Source organism: Rhinichthys klamathensis, unplaced genomic scaffold (genome assembly GCF_029890125.1).
Source record: "Rhinichthys klamathensis goyatoka isolate OS25496 unplaced genomic scaffold, OSU_Roscu_1.1 h1tg000003l_1, whole genome shotgun sequence".
Classification (NCBI taxonomy): Eukaryota; Metazoa; Chordata; class Actinopteri; order Cypriniformes; family Leuciscidae; genus Rhinichthys; species Rhinichthys klamathensis.
This window is the reverse complement of record NW_026606556.1, coordinates 5,490,001-5,507,304: the sequence shown is the minus strand read 5'-3', so window position 1 is coordinate 5,507,304 and position 17,304 is coordinate 5,490,001. Positions and strand designations below refer to the sequence as shown.

General features: G+C 38.9%; 1 protein-coding gene across 2 annotated transcripts in view; it reads right to left on the bottom strand.

Moving 5' to 3' along the window:
* Positions 1-17,304, bottom strand: part of tjap1 (tight junction associated protein 1 (peripheral)) — a 144,076-nt gene that overhangs the window by 23,951 nt on the left and 102,821 nt on the right. For both annotated transcript variants that reach the window (XM_056249947.1, XM_056249953.1), the window contains exon 7: positions 3,388-3,454. In XM_056249947.1, the coding sequence (XP_056105922.1) occupies positions 3,388-3,454 (67 nt within the window). The remainder of the gene's footprint in view (positions 1-3,387; positions 3,455-17,304) is intronic.

Here is a 17,304-nt window from a genome sequence, read left to right as displayed (position 1 = left end):
ATATATAATTTATATTATATATAAATATTTTATATATAAATAATATTTTTTTCTTAAATATACATGCATGAGTGTGTATTTATATATATACAAAATAATTATACACAGTGCACTCACATATATTATGTAAAAAAAACTTTTATTTTGGATGTGATTAATCGTGATTAATCATTTGACAGCCCTAATATATATATATATATATATATATATATATACACACACACACACACACATACATATATATATAAATATAAATAACCACTTCAGCTGAGACAATATTCACAATGTAGAAGAACAAAAACAAAATGTGCACTTCAATGCAAACAAAAGTTCAATCATAGTAAAAATTCTTTTCGAGCATTGAATAAACCAATCAGCAACCAAGAGAAGATCTATTTGATAATGCTCTTTCTGAAATTATATATATATATCTGTATGTGGAGGGACGAGCTGATGTCCTGAGAGCACCTGTGCGGAGGAATGCCGAGGTGGAACAGGTCGGCTGGGATAATCCCGAGAGATTACGGAGCAGAACACCACCTGTTCCACCTGTGATTGACAACGCTTTATGCAGAGCTCATGGATGCGAGATCTCACCATGCAGAACGAAGGAAATGAAAATAAATCATCGTCAGCTAATGCTGTCCTCACACACACACACGAGTCATCAGACGTGATTAAGAGCGAGCGCCTCATTCGCCACTCTTCCAGTCGTGCTAAATTACTCTAGTCTAGAGATCATTGAGAGATCAAAGATTCCTAAAATAACTTATTATAGATGCATGTTTGATTAAACTTTCATTTGAGCGAAACTGGAATAGGGCAGAGTCGAGGGGAAATTTAGATTCATAATGGCTTAAATAAAACATGAAATCCAACAGCAGTTTCCAAAGATATTTTAATAAATGCATCTCACCGAACACATGACGCACTCTTTCTGAGATGCACAATCACATTTCAATAATCTTTATATCGCATTCATCCTAATTGAATCACATTGTCGGACGACGACTGCAGTTTATGACGGTTATTATGATGTATTAGAAGATCCAGTGGGAATTGTTTTATAGTCTATGAAGGGAAAGAGGCTTAGGGACAAATTTGTACATTTATTCAATCTTTAGCTTTTGATGTTATTCATTTCTCTCTCTCTCGATTGTTCTCTGAAAATGACTCTGTCTTTGTCTGTGTTTGGTAGAGCTTTAAAGCACAGAACATTTTCACCCAAACAAAGCTTTTATAGGAAATAAATCATGCAAAACACGCAGAGTTCTGTCTGCAACCAAGATGCCTGATCCATAAATAAATTGTACATTTAACAGCAATGCTTGAAAATCTTTAATCCACTTAAAAGAATAGTCAATCGAAAAATCTAATTTCCGTTTTTTTTGTACATTTTTTGTACATTTAAGGTGAATTTAAAAATAATCGGTATATGAAAAAGTATTATGCACTTCAAATAAAGGTTTTTATTTGAAATATACAGTTCCACGAAGAACCTTTACCATCCATAGAAGCTTTCCATTGCACAAAGGGTTCTTTATAGTGGAAAAATGTTCTTCACACTACGAAATATGGTTCTCTTAAGAACTGTTCACTGAAAGGTTCGTTGGGGAACCATAAATGTTTCTTCTATGACATTGCAGTGAAACCCCCTGTTAGAGCCCTTATTTTTAAAGGGTTATTTCACCCAAAAATTCTGCCATTAATAACTCACCCTCATGTCGTTCCAAACCCGTAACACTAAATTCAATCTGTTCATTATATAAAGTGTTTGTGTCTCTTCAGAAAATTTGGTCTAAACCGCTCAATTCATATGGATTAGTTTTACGATCTCTTTATGAACTTTTTAATGCGTTAAAGTGGTAGTTGCGTATTATGGAGGAACAGAAAGCTCTCAGATTCCATCAAAAATATCTTCATTTGTGTTCCGAAGATGAATGGAAGTCTTGGAACGACAAGTGTGAGTAATTAATGACAGCATTTTCATTTTTGGGTGCAATATTCTAGCCTGGATGCCAGCCCGAACCCCGCCCACAGCATTTTTTGGTCGGGAAGTTCGGTCTGGACTCGATCCATTGAGGAGTAATTATGATCGGTTCAGAATTAGTCGGGCCAATCAAATTGCCAGGGCGGGCTTTATACGATGATGGACAGATGATCTGCAGTTACGTAATCATCGCGTTATCAAAGAGCGCTTGGGTTGAACTGGTTTCCCTCAGAGATGACTGCAGCTGGAGAACTGAGATGTATAGATCCCGCTATCGCGTCTGTTGTAAAAGAAATCGACAGCGCATTCATTTTAAAAGACGAACAGAGAACTGTAATCAAGGCATTTGTCGATCGGAAAGATGTGTTTGCCGTCCTTCCTACGGGATTCGGCAAAAGTTTATTTTATCAGCTGGCTCCGATGGTCGCTAAGAAGATGGGACGCAATGAAAACCCTGTGGCCGGTGTGGTTTCTCCTTTGGTCGCACTCATGGAGGACCAAGTAAAAGAAGCAACACTCAGTATTTTACTACTTCTTCCAGCGTGTATTTGAGTTCTGTGGACAATTTGCGTAGCTCATAAAAAAACACTTACTGCGTTGCTCTGATTGGTTGTAGGTCTATCCAATTGAGTGCAGAGTTTTTTTTTTCCTGGTTCGGTTAAGACACGCCTCATAATCAAAGCCCAATGGAGCAGTATCAGACTCACATTCTGACTAGAATATGAGTATGACGAAGTCAGGCTAGCAATATTCCATAAAAAATAAGAATTGTCACTTGCACTGCAATGAAATGAAAGCAGTGGGAAGAAACAAGGCCAGTGTCTGTGATCATCCATGGCAGGATTATTTGCCTATCTCAGCTCCTCTATGAAAGCACGATGCAAATAGAACATTCAGAAAGAGTTAAAAGTGAGTCAGATTTGGCGAGTAAACAAAACTCACAGTGGGCTTGTAGCAGGACTATGGGATGGATATAGCATCAAAATGATTAGCAACTGCAATACACACAAAACTAATTGTGTTTGCACGATTGAATCATTTTGATACTATATTCATCCCATACAGGACTGCAACAATTTAAATCACAATGCAAGAATTATGGTGTTTTTATCTCGAGAGCGAATCGAAGCAACACAATCACTGATGCTTGTTTTCCAACAACAGTTTTCCCAGTGGAAAATGAACTTCCAGCATGCATGAGTGGAATGAGGAATACTGTTACATGTTTGTTAGTCCCTGGAGAATGAAGCAAAGTAAAAGGTTCCTCAATTATGGTTCATAATACTTGTGACAAATTGACTGAGCGTGGCGTCATTAGGGCACTCGAAACAATTAAATGGCAATTAAAGACATCAGTGTTTAAGATTTGCAAAGGGGAAGTGAAGTGTAAAGGTTACCAGGGCGTGAAGTTTCTCCTCCAGGTCTTGGTTGGCTCTCTGAGACGCCGTGTAGCTGTTCTGCAGTCTGTAGGGGGGACACAAAACAAGTGTGTGTCACTGTCAGGGTATAAAGCTATATTCTGATGTTATATGATATATCCTGGCATGGTGTGGGATTGATATGGATATGTGGGTATTGACATGGAAGTTCACAGGAAACTGTACGAGATTTCTCTGCCGTGCTGGGAAACGTTACCGCATGTCGTAACACACACGAGATCGCGTTACATCTCTCCGGTGTACACTAGAGCTCGTCTCAGCTGAAGGCAAGCCGAAGAAAACATTCACAAGTTATTGCAATAATAAGTCCTCATATTTCAACACAGAGTTGTAAGAGAGTGTGTCTGATGTTGAAGTCGTCAAATCCTCAAGTGGTCAGAAGAGGAAAAGGAGAAGCACTTAAAAGACATTTTCATCACAAAAAGCCATTAAGCTCATCCTCTGTGCAAGTGTTTCGAACCAAAAAGTGGCAGATTTTGTGTTGCATGAAATATATTGCAAATAAAAAGACAAGGCATTATTTTTTTCATTACAGTACTTCCAACCCATATACATCAGTATCTGGTATAGAACGAACGCCAAAATGTATGTTTGTTTTACCTCACACACTTATGAATGTGCATATAGGGGCGTAACGGTACTCAGAAGTCACGGTTCAGTATGTACGTCGGTTTTGGGGTCACGGTTCGATAAGAGTGGACTTCCACGACACAAATCAGCACAATGCCAAACGATTTTGTCTCTTCATAATAGCGGAAACAACTTAAAATACTCTGCCATTTATGGTTATACAGATAAGAGTATTTAAAGAGTAATTATTAGAAATTGTAAAGGGTCTATTTTTATTTGTGTACACTCACTATAAAAACAAAGGTCACACTTCAGATTAGTCTCCAATTCTCACTATTAACTACGAGTATTAATAGTTAGTAAGGTAGTTGTTAAGTTTTGTTAAGATATTGGGTAGGATTCAGGGATGTAGAATAAGGCATTAATATGTGCTGTATAAGTACTAAAAAACAGCCAATATACTAGTAATATGCATGCTAATAAACAACTAGTTAATAGTGAGAATTGGACCCTAAACAAAACTTTGTGCTTTTATAAAATAAAGAAAAGAAACAGGATACTTTCTTCTGCTTTCTGGAGCGCGTCACAAAAATGAATGGAAACTGCGTATAGGCTACTAGTAAGCTCTTGCGTATCATCTGAACTCTTGTTTTGGGTTGGTCATAGATCGTCTCTTCTTCTTCTGCTCTTTTTCCTGTTGCGGCTGTTAGCAAACACTGTTGCATGACCGCGCGCCCTTCTGGATTGCAGTATGAATCACTTGTGACTCACTGTATTTGTCGTCTGACTTTTTTTTTTGTTGGAACATGAAATGCTTAATGAAAAGGTCACAGCTCGACCTTCCGGTGAAACACTTCTCTCTGGTGATATTTGCTGATATGTGCCGCTTAAACCTTGCCCCTTTATTAAAATCACTGCAAGCTTGCATTTATTTTTGAGTGCAACGGCCACATTCCACACATACAATCCAATCAACTTCAACAACCAATGGATAGAAGAAAAAATGTAGGGTTGGGACTTGGTTAATCCATCACACTTGGACGTATGTCTCAATACAAAAGAAAAGAACCGTCGCTACTTCTGTTTCATCTCGACTTTAAAGATGCTTAAGCTGACAGCAGAAACTGTTCATGGTGCCCAAATTGGTCCCAAAGTGTGTATCGTTCAATTCTTAGTGAAATCAATACAACAGAGCTTTTTTTTTTTTTCATACTACTCATTTCACATTGTGCTTTTTGGATACTATATATAGTAGAGATGTCCACTTTTATGTGGAAACAAAATGGGATTTTTCACCCAAAATGGGTGTTTCTATTTCTAAAACTATCCTGACCACTCTTTTCCATATAACTGAAATGATTAGGCATTCTGATGTTATGCTACTACTTTTTTTACCCCATCGATTTGGAGCTCGGCAGACCCAACCCTTTTTCATTCTATGGAAAAGAGCAGCCAGGATATAAACTTATGATAAACTTATATAAACCTCCATAAACGTATGTTTTGTGCTTTAAAGCAGCACTAAGTAGGAATTCCGTTTTTGTCAAACAGCGACCCCTAGAGTCGCTGTGGAGCACTTGTACTGTCGTGAATAGCACTCACGCAGAGATGGCTCGCACTCACGGCCGGATCCCCTCCCCCTGTACACCGGTACCTGTTCAGTAGGATGGACGCTGTAACGAGTGGAAATAAGGTATGGCCCCTTTAAGAGCTGCGCGCGCCCTGTTTAACTGTCGGCAGTCTGTATTGTATGTGCGCCTCGAACACTACATGTATACGGCGCCGGGTTATTTCTGTTAGATGCTCATTTTATCAGATCTGTTTTTTGCCGTAAAGCAATTCGTTACCTCGCGAGACCTGATATCACGCGATACTTCCTAACACTGAGGAAGTAACACCCGCCGGCCCAAAGTTGCAAGGGTGGTTTTGCGGCTCACAGGCACCAGGGGGGTGCGAGACGACCACCATTCAACACGAAATCAGTAATATAAACATTACAATGACTCCAAAGCTGTTCGGTTAAGGTAAAAAAGTTACTTAGTTCACCTTTAAGGAAGAGAGAAAGTTTTATATGAATCATTTACACTATTTTTTTCAAAGGTTAAGGGGTATTAAAGACCAAAGCTCCAAGAAATGAGCGGTGGGCTACAGGGGTTATGTTAATACCTTTTGATATTATATCTTCATTGAAAAAACACAAGGCTTATTAGCACAAGGCTCAAAGGCTTCTGTTCATAAAACTTTTTGTAGGAAACATCAATTCAAACACAAAATTTATGCTTACAAAAGGTAATCTGACCTGCATGACACATTTTCTCCAAACTCTGCCTTTCAGTTTACAGCAGAAACCAAGGTCTCAATCCCTCTTTCCCTCTTATGGATCAATACAGTTTCACTGCCTGGCAGATCATAGGGGACTTTCACTGTCTCGCTTCATAACAATTAGAATTTAATCAATTCATTTTAGCAAGCTGTGGTGATTTGCCCTGAGCGCAGTCATAAACTCTGGCTGCAGACGGCCGGTGCTGATGAAATGCAAAATGTGCGCAATTACTGTTGCTTGATGACCGCTCTGAATCACAGAGGAGGGGAAGCTAAATAAATTTGGTAAAACAAACAAAATAAATGGGTAACTGAGTAAACAAACAAACATCTATAACAATACCCCTCAGAGCCCCTGGTGCAAATCGCCACAGCGCATGTGACAACGTTACAGCGTTAGATCAGAGATCGCATTCAAACGCCCATGCTGCAGAATCACGAACCAATTAGGCTATTATCTGTGGAGAGCTGGCATGCAGGGTTCGGATGTGGCAGGCGAGGAAATGGAGCAGCAAATGTGAGCACCGCACTTTTTTGATGGAAGGAATGCTGGGTAATTCAATCTCTCTGCCGTCTGAAAGCATATAAGCCGGAGATGCATCCTGATTGGAGATAAAGTGGCATGATTGCAGCCAAATTACACACCGACTCAATCACAAAGCACTGCACTCAGACCATCAGGGGCATATCAGGCCGATATGAGATTAAATAATCAGAATCTGCACTCAGACCTGCTGATCTTAAACTGAACTGATAACAATGTGTCCGAACAAGGTGCGAAGTGACGTTTACTGTGAGTCTGCGACTAATACATTTTCGACTAATAATTTGGTCACACGTTATTTTGATAGTCCACTTTAGACATTCTACTAACTATAAGCAACTACATGTCAACTAACTCAGAGAATTAGTAGCCTGTCAGGGTTAGGGTTAGTTGAATAATTTGACATGTAGTTGCAAAGTTACCTATAGTTAGTAGAATGTCTGTTGAGGAGCATCAAAATAAAGAGTTAGCAGATAGTAAGCAGCCAATCTATAGTCTAAAGACTGATATCGTTGCTAACTTACTCATAGTTACTGTAGTAGAATGTCTAAAGTAGACTATTGAAGTGGACTAATGATCCAGATGTGCTTTGTCGGTTAGGAACCTGGGTGTGCTCTTTGATACCAATCTTTCATTTGAAGGTCTCGTGTCTAGTATCTGTAAAACCGCATTCTTCCATCTTAAAAATATATCTAAATTACATCATATGCTCTCAATGACAAATGCAGAACAATAAGTTAATGCGTTCATGACATCAAGGATAGATTATTGTAATGCTCTTATGGGTGGTTGCCCTGCACGCATAATAAACAAACTACAGCTGGTCCAAAACGCAGCAGCTCAAGTTCTTACTAGAACCAGGAAGTATGACCATAACAGCCCGGTTCAGTCAACACTGCATTGGCTCCCTATTAAACATCGTATACATTTTCAAATATCGCTTATTACTTACGAAGCACTAAATGGTTTAGCTCCCCAGTACTTGAGCGAGCTCTATAGTCCTTCACGTCTATTGCGATCTCAAAACTCGTTGTAGGTATTATCAACTTGCCAATCAAAATCGACTGCAGGTGGTAGATCCTTTTCCTATTTAGCAGCAAAACGTTGGAACAGTCTTCCTAACAGGCCGTATCCAGATCTGATGAAGGACCTGCGCCTGGACACGACAACAACGCAGTCCTGAAGTGTCAACTAGTCTCTCCCCTGTGAAGGCCTCCTTGCCTTCCCTTTACCTCTGTACAGATAAAACGTTGTCAAAATAACTCCGATTCACGTGGAAACTATAAAAAAAATTCTGTATTATGAATTTAAGGCCAGACAGGTAATTTGTTGAGGTCAATTTGTAAAGAAATACTGCACGCCTGCGCACATATATATTCAAACGCGCATACCTATAGACTAAACACGTAATACGCATGTGCAGGCCGTCTGTGTTTTCACAGATTCACGTTTTTGAAGTTTGTGTGGAGATGGTAACTTTTTTTTCACGTTTGCACCTTGGAACCTATTTCAAGGTTTGCGTTCTCGAGCCACCAGGCACTGTTGCCGTGCAAATGAGCGGGCCTGAGCGTTAAGGGTTTTCAGTTAGAACGGTGTCGTATTAGCGCCCCCCAAGTTAATAACTATTATACCATGGTCTGGGTGAATACTCGATTCTGATTGGCTGCAGGGTGTCCATTAAAAAGTGATAGAGGACACCTAGTAAAGGAGTTCTGGTGAAACTGACTGTTTACCGTTCGAAATTAATAAATGGGCTGGCTACATCAGCTGTGAGTAACCATAGCAACAGCCAGTCAAAGTCTCCGTTTATCCATCTACGAGCTGAGCAGACTATAAATATCTCCGGTTGCTAAATAAACCATCAGGCGTAACCAGGGAAACAAAGTTATTGTTAGTAAAAACTTTAGACTTCGATTGTAATACTAATTGAAATATAAACTACTGTTTTAAAAAATGTGTTATTTGGCAAGTGACCATGGTATAAGCGGGTTAATGCCCTTCGAGGTGTCCATTGTCTAGGTATTAATGGACTTCGACAGGACTTCAACCTCCGCTGCGCGTGGGACGGTTCACGCCTCGCCGTCGTCCATTAATACCTGACAATGGACACCTCGTCGGGCATTAACCCTTACATGATCTTTGCAACGGAAGTGAATCAATCAAAACTAACTTTAGCTGGACAATAACTTTATCCTAGAGCTGCTGTAAATCCAAAACAATTTTTGTGACTTTAATTTCCTATGATCACTGTAAAGCTGCTTTAAAACAATCGATATTGTTAAAAGCACTATATAAATGAAGGTGAATTGACTTGGTTGCATAATATATTTATTAAATAATTTATAAACGAGTGCGGATCTTTTTGTTTTTCTATCTAAAGTGGGCTTTTGAAATAAAGTGCTACCAAGATTTTTTTCCAGTTTCAAATTTGGTATCAACACCTAAAAGTAATAAATGATTAAGATAAAACAGCTTATTTTTTTCATTGTTTTCGACCCATGTAACCTTGCGTTTAAATAAATAAGGTTATGACACCAAAATTTTAGATATCAGTGAAATTTCACGATTTTTTTTTTATTCTAATTTTGATACCACAGCAAAAGCTATGAGCCAAACTACTATAAATTTCAAGCATTATTAAGGACAAGTGTTGTCAAAAATATCGATATTTCAATATGTATTGATACTGAAATATCTGAAACTGTTCTAGTACTCCCATATTACAGTATCGATACACCGATACTAACTGTACTTTCTCACCTTCTCTTCTCTCTGAGGGCGAATTGACACACACCCGCCTCCCCGCACTCACTCGTCTCATTCGCTCCGGTTGAATAGTGCTTGTATTGCGCATAATTTTAGTCATTCCCATAAGTTTCCCGCTCACACCAAAAGCGCGTGCACTACTGATATATTTAGGTGGCGTTCTCAAACAGCTCATGAGCACCATATTAACTTCTTTTTTCTTATTGTGCGTAAAAAAGTTAAGAGAAAATGCATGTTGTGTAACAGTATATTGGATCCGATAAGCTCTTAAGTGACAGCAGCCTAATAAACCTGCTGCAAAAGCCAGAGAAAATCACATGCTGCTCTTGACTGAATAACTTTTGTAACTTTAATTGAGAGCATTAATATGCATTTAATTTTTACAATGAAAACTATCCAGTGTTGTTTTACATTTGATTAATTTCTTACCTGAATACTGCTAGACCCTACCTGAAAAATTTGAAGCCATGTTTATATCTTTTGTCTCTTTATTCTATTGTATTTATTTGTGATATTGTTTGCAATTTATTTGTTCTTATTTTATTACTGACTGTTTACTTGACTTTTCTTATGTAAATGTAGTTCAATGATTCAAATTAAGCCTCCCTGTGCTGTGTGTAAGCTATTGCAACAAAATTATCCAAATTATCAAACAATTATGAGATAACAAATTATCTGTATGGCGGTATATATGGCAGTTTTTCCCATAGTATCGAAAGTGGTGTCGAATATATTAGATATTTTTCAAGATCCTGATAAGCAAACAATTTTTTCAGAAGCAGTGAAACACTGAACATTCATGTTAGTGTGAACAGACCTTAAAAAAGGAAAAGATGTTCTTGGTCTTATTGCCCATAATTAGTGAACCCTATTCCAAAGAAAAAAAAAGTTTGTCTTCATAATCATTCTTCAAAATCTATAGTGTTCTGTACTATATTTCACCATTGTTCACACAGAAATCAGCCTGTCTGCATGTCACAAGCAACAGTCCTGCCAATTAAAACGGTTACACAGTAACAGAGATGAACTGGCCAATACAGTGCCACTGAATCCTCACACAAATACTGCAAAACAGCCTCACAGCGAGTGTGTGCTCATTAAAATCAGGCACTGTTCTCCTTTACCTGTAATGAAAGTAACACATTACAGTCACTTACGGGTCTCAAATTCAGTCCTTAATTAGCCGGCAGGAACTCAAGGCTTTCGTCAGACAATAGAGCCGTTTGATTGCCTGTAAAACCTTTTTTTTTTTCTGAAGACTACGCTGTCAGGCACAATGTTTTTTTAACGGTACAACAGAGCAACATTTGTTGAGCCAATTTAATAAACATTGTAGCAAACCACATTCCAAAAATAAAAATAAAAACTGGTGACTGACCACTTAAACAAATAAAACAATTCACAATTACACTGCTGTGGCCTATTCAGACAGAATAACCAAGAGTTGAGTAGAGTTGAATTTTATTACAACAAAATGTTAAACCAAATAACTTTCATGCTGTTTGGCTCCGTTAATAATATTCATGTATTATGCGAGTTGTGAACTTGCAGTCTGAAATGTGAGGAAAAGTCCTGAAAGAATTGTTAAATGGAATCATTATGTGGAATTGGAACCAAAAAATATACAATGCTTCGCCTTGTGTGAGGCGGGAACTGTGTCGCCCTTCGAAATCCCACATGACAACAAAGGAGGTTCAGATGTTTTATATGTGGTTAACATCTAGGTAAGTTTGCAGTCCACTCGTCCTCCCTGACCAGCATGCTTTGCATTGCCGAAGCTGCAGCTCTTTGTAGTGACCCTGCAGGGGTCCTGTAACTCGACAGCCGCCGGTCAGTGGATTAAAGTGATGCCTGCCAGCTTCTTACAACTACAAAGAGTTCATTCATTTGGCTGCTTTGATCATAATCATTAAAAACGGACTGCAGTCCATTGCATGTCTCGTCTCATCTCTCTCCCTCATCTACGCCTGCAACTTCAGAAAGAAAGATATTTTATCCACCTCTGAACATGGATGATTCATAACGGAAGACTGTTGTCATTTTGCAGTCAGTGAAAATAAACTGTTAGGGACCTCAGATTTAATTTCCATGATGTCAAAAACATGGACGGAATACAAATGGAATTTACAATATAATCTGGAATGTGTCACGGAATTAGAGCTGCACACTTAAGGTCCTTTCACACTGGACGCGATTTTGACGCATGAATATCTCGCGCGATAGTTTTATTTTTTGATCAGCTGTTTGTGTAATGAGTGCTTCCACACCGAACGCGAATGTGCTGCGGCGAAAAAACGACTTTTATTTTTTCCGCTTTGATGTCGATTTTTTTTACTTTTGCGGCGACAGAAAAGGCTTCAGCCAATCACATACACGGAAACAAAGGCGAAGCTTGTTGACACTTTGGCCGCTCTGACGTAGCAGCATTATGTGCGAGAGAATTAAGTGTCACAACATGAAATGTAAACTAAAAACAAGCAATACATTGAAACTAGAAACCTTTTATAATGACAGCATTTTTATATTGCCTATTCTGCATTTTAACGCACGCATACCCTATCATTTATGACATGACGTTGTTTGCTTATAGGGACCAAAAGAACGAGGCATGGGATAAAATAGCTGGGATAGTTGGTGTCTCCGGCGAGTTGATGAAGTGCGTGCTGATGATTTATAATATTTTTGACTAGGAAGGAAATAATTGATGTAGAATCTTTTCAACATTCATGGTTGTGTGTTTCATATTATTTTTGCATGCATGTATAGGCCACACACCAGAGCATGTGAGTAAAGCGGAGCGGGGTGACGCTTAAATAGGCCTATAAGATAAAAAACTCAAACATATGTTTCACATTTACGTTTAAATAATATAATGCTATTTTTTTTATTTCATCTATGTTGATTAGCTATATGGGAACCGCATGAGATGAGTAGCCTAAGGATCATAAGATGCCCAATATATCGAAAACATTTGGAATGGGTCAGACATAATTTTGGCCACTTATTAAGTTTTGTTTTGTAGAAAGCCTTTCTTTAAAGCTCCAGTCCGTAACTTTTTTAAGTTAAAAATAATCCAAAATAATTATATTAAAAAAAACTTATTCTGCCAGTGGTCAAAACTATCTGCTTGCCATAGCTAGATTCAAAACGGTTAGCTTGTAATAATGATTTTAATTCCAGTGGTACTGGTGGGTTTCCGCGGGAAATTCGAGCATGTCTTTGCGTCATGACCTCACACCCGTACACATAAAGAAGGAGTTTCGGCTAGCCGGCTATACTGCGCGTGACGAGATGTTTAGATGTATAGGCTTTTCTCGCAGCACTTTACATAATTAAACTTATGGCATCCAGGAAGATCCAAACAACAATCATCAGTGTCAACTGGAGATTCAGCAGTTATAAAACCAAAAAGACTTCGTACTTCGGATTTAAGGTGGCTAGAGAAAGAGAAAGAAACCGTCTCATGCGAACACAAGGATTTAAACATCGGCGGGGCTTTTGAAAAGTGCGTGAACTCCGTGTTTTGAAGGGGTTCAAAACGGAAGAAGAGACGGCTTTTTTCTGCTGAACAAGTAAGACATTTCAATAGTTCAATCGTGTAACAGTACGTTTTCTTAATTCACACAGTTATGGAGTTTCCTTTGTTGTGCCTTTCTCGTTTTGCTATTATGGAGAATATGAATTCTGAACTACACAGGTAACCATAAAACACATTAAATTTAACATTAGTCACGCAATGCTGATGTTGTTAACATGAACAATTTGAGAACAAAGTAGGCTATAATTTGCACGGTTGCTGTAAATCGCGTTGATTAAAGCTAACGAAGCTTATCATGTCGAATGCTTTTTCCCCCTTAGTTGGTCAGAACAAAAATGGATTTTACTTGTTCAGAAGACATTTTCTTATGAAAATTTTTTATGTTGGTCAAACTTTCAAAAAGTGAATCTGTGATTCTGTATGACAGTAGGCTATCCACACAGCGCGGTGACTGACAGCAGCACTCGCCTCAAAGCACTGTGTTCATCCGCGCTGTTTCATGCCGATTTACAACCCACGTAAAGATAATAATTCCGCGAATCACTGCAGTTACAGATTTCGAACAGAGAGATGGCGACAAAGAGGAAAAGATACGGACTGCAGCTTTCTTTAAAGTGAATTTCGTTTTGTATAAATTGTATCTTAATTTTAATCAATGTTTCATCAACAAATTGCCTGGATTAATAGGAATAAGAAACAAATATAGTAGACAATATAATTAGGACACGGAGGCGCCGGCGCGTGAACTGGAGCGCGTCTCATACCGAAAACTGACATAAACACTAGTTTATTAATAAACAATTCAAATGTTTAATGCATAATCCTTACTTTGGACGGTTCTTTGTGGCAAAGTTTTAGCTACTTTACAAGATTAGCATACTCGCCTTCAGACTCTCTGTTCTTTAAGATTGGGTGCACACAAAACCTTCTTTTCTGTCTTTTAAAGTAAACGAAAAGCTCGTCTTTACTGGATGATGATGATGATGATGATGATGATGATGAAGTGTCCGTGTTTTCTCAGCTGTCGGCGCGAAAGTTTTGGAATGTTGAAGCTCTGAACGTCGCAAATTCGCGTCGCGGCTGATGTGAATGATTTTGACGCGAACTATTCGCTTTTCCGTTTCGCTTTTCCGTTACGCGTCCGGTGTGAAAGGCCCTTTAATCGAATCGTGACATGACGAAATCATCGAAATAACTTGTGATTGTGGCAAATATACATTATAAAGCAGAATGCACACCTTGAAGTAATATAATAATTAACAATACCAATAATAAAAACAATAAAATCTGTATTAATATATCAAAAGAAAGAACGGAACAAAAATGTTTTATCCTAGCTTCATGCATTCTTTTCTTTTTTATCAATACTTGAATGTGGGTATAAGTTTCATAAAACAAGCAACATTTTGAGCAAAAAGCTGAGAAAATCACATTGTTGTTAAAGACTACATCAGATCGGATTCAAAACACAGATGGAGTAGATCGAGTCCATCATCACCCCCACACAGCCACAGTCCTAAAGCCCGTCCTGGGTCGACATTTCATTCAGTAACATTAGGCAGGTTTGATTTATATGCTGTTTAATGTTGATGATAATCACGTTATTTTACATATGCATCTGCTTACATATGAGATCGCTTGTTTCTTCTTCTTCACCTGTGTTTTGATCTGGGGATTCAGTTCTCTTTCAGAAGATGTCATAGCGCCCCCTACCGTATAACAGTGAAAACACGGGAAGCTGGAAATTTCCGTCAATGGCAGAGAAAGAGTTCAAATATTAACAATTTAAAATACCATATATATATATATATATATATATACACTCACCTAAAGGATTATTAGGAACACCTGTTAAATTTCTCATTAATGCAATTATCTAATCAACCAATCACATGGCAGTTGCTTCAATGCATTTAGGGGTGTGGTCCTGGTCAAGACAATCTCCTGAACTCCAAACTGAATGTCAGAATGGGAAAGAAAGGTGATTTAAGCAATTTTGAGCGTGGCATGGTTGTTGGTGCCAGACGGGCCGGTCTGAGTATTTCACAATCTGCTCAGTTACTGGGTTTTTCATGCACAACCATTTCTAGGGTTTACAAAGAAAGGTGTGAAAAGGGAAAAACATCCAGAATGCGGCAGTCCTGTGAGCGAAAATGCCTTGTTGATGCTAGAGGTCAGAGGAGAATGGGCCGACTGATTCAAGCTGATAGAAGAGCAACTTTGACTGAAATAACCACTCGTTACAACCGAGGTATGCAGCAAAGCATTTGTGAAGCCACAACACGCACAATCTTGAGGCGGATGGGCTACAACAGCAGAAGACCCCACCGGGTACCACTCATCTCCACTACAAATAGGAAAAAGAGGCTACAATTTGCAAGAGCTCACCAAAATTGGACAGTTGAAGACTGGAAAAATGTTGCCTGGTCTGATGAGTCTCGATTTCTGTTGAGACATTCAGATGGTAGAGTCAGAATTTGGCGTAAACAGAATGAGAACATGGATCCATCATGCCTTGTTACCACTGTGCAGGCTGGTGGTGGTGGTGTAATGGTGTGGGGGATGTTTTCTTGGCACACTTTAGGCCCCTTAGTGCCAATTGGGCATCGTTTAAATGCCACCGCCTACCTGAGCATTGTTTCTGACCATGTCCATCCCTTTATGGCCACCATGTACCCATCCTCTGATGGCTACTTCCAGCAGGATAATGCACCATGTCACAAAGCTCGAATCATTTCAAATTGGTTTCTTGAACATGACAATGAGTTCACTGTACTAAAATGGCCCCCACAGTCACCAAATCTCGACCCAATAGAGCATCTTTGGGATGTGGTGGAACGGGAGCTTCGTGCCCTGGATGTGCATCCCACAAATCTCCATCAACTGCAAGATGCTATCCTATCAATATGGGCCAACATTTCTAAAGAATGCTTTCAGCACCTTGTTGAATCAATGCCACGTAGAATTAAGGCAGTTCTGAAGGCGAAAGGGGGTCAAACACAGTATTAGTATGGTGTTCCTAATAATCCTTTAGGTGAGTGTATATATATATGTTCCCAAAAAATAATAAAAAAATAATATTGTTTTTCAATTAGACATGATTTTAATTAGACACGCTTTTTGATTACTAAAATTTTATTTCATCATTAAAAAGGAATTCAGAACATTTAAGACAAGATTCAGTTATAAAATAACTGAATAAAATAACCATAAATAAAATAAAAGTGACCAATTCAAATTCCTGCGGGTAAATAATTAACATTTTCTCCATTTTAGCGTTCCAGTGTTAGCTTGTAAAGATACATGCTACTCTTTACACTTCGTTTGTGGGACTTCCTTGTCTAATTTATCATTTTTCTATATAATATCATTTTGTTGCAACTAACAACAAATGTTGAACCTGAATCTTAGATTTCTGATAGTTCAGATTTGCAGTGTGCAAGTAGCTTCTACCATTATTTTTAAAGAAACCAGCGGAAACCTGGCAAATGAGCTTATTTTAGAAACCTGTGGACAGTGACTCCTGCAGTGGTCACATTATCAGTGCCTCATACAGGCCCTATGGACCAGCCAGGGGTACATTACCAAGAAGGTTATCAAAAAAAAACAAAAAAATTTATATATATATTAGGGCTGTCAGTTAAACGCGTAATTAACGGCGTTAACGCAAACCCATTTTAACGGCGTTAATTTTTTTATCGCGCGATTAACGGTCTTTTTGGCCTAGCAAACTTTGTAGTTTTTTTCACATGCTTTTGCAACAGGACGCGGCGCTGCGCTATGAAACTCATTCATTTAGCCCCGTTCACACTACACGCGACTTTGTCGCTGCAAGTCGCCAGCCGCTGGCGATGAGGTTGCTAGTGGGCGTTCCCACTACTGGTGACTAGTATGACATCCAAAAGACAGCGAATCAGCTTTCTTGCCATCCATCACTGCAGGCCCAGGGGCTGAGGAGAAGGATCACGTGCGCTCCACTCCTATTGGTTGTCGCTCGCGAAAATCGCTCTTCATTTGCATAAAGTTAAAAATTTCTCAACTTTGTCGCGTCACTAGACACGCCCCATCTAGTCGCCAACGGTCGCTGTCACGCGTGTCGCCGGAAGTCGCCCGCTCACCATTGAAATGAATGGTA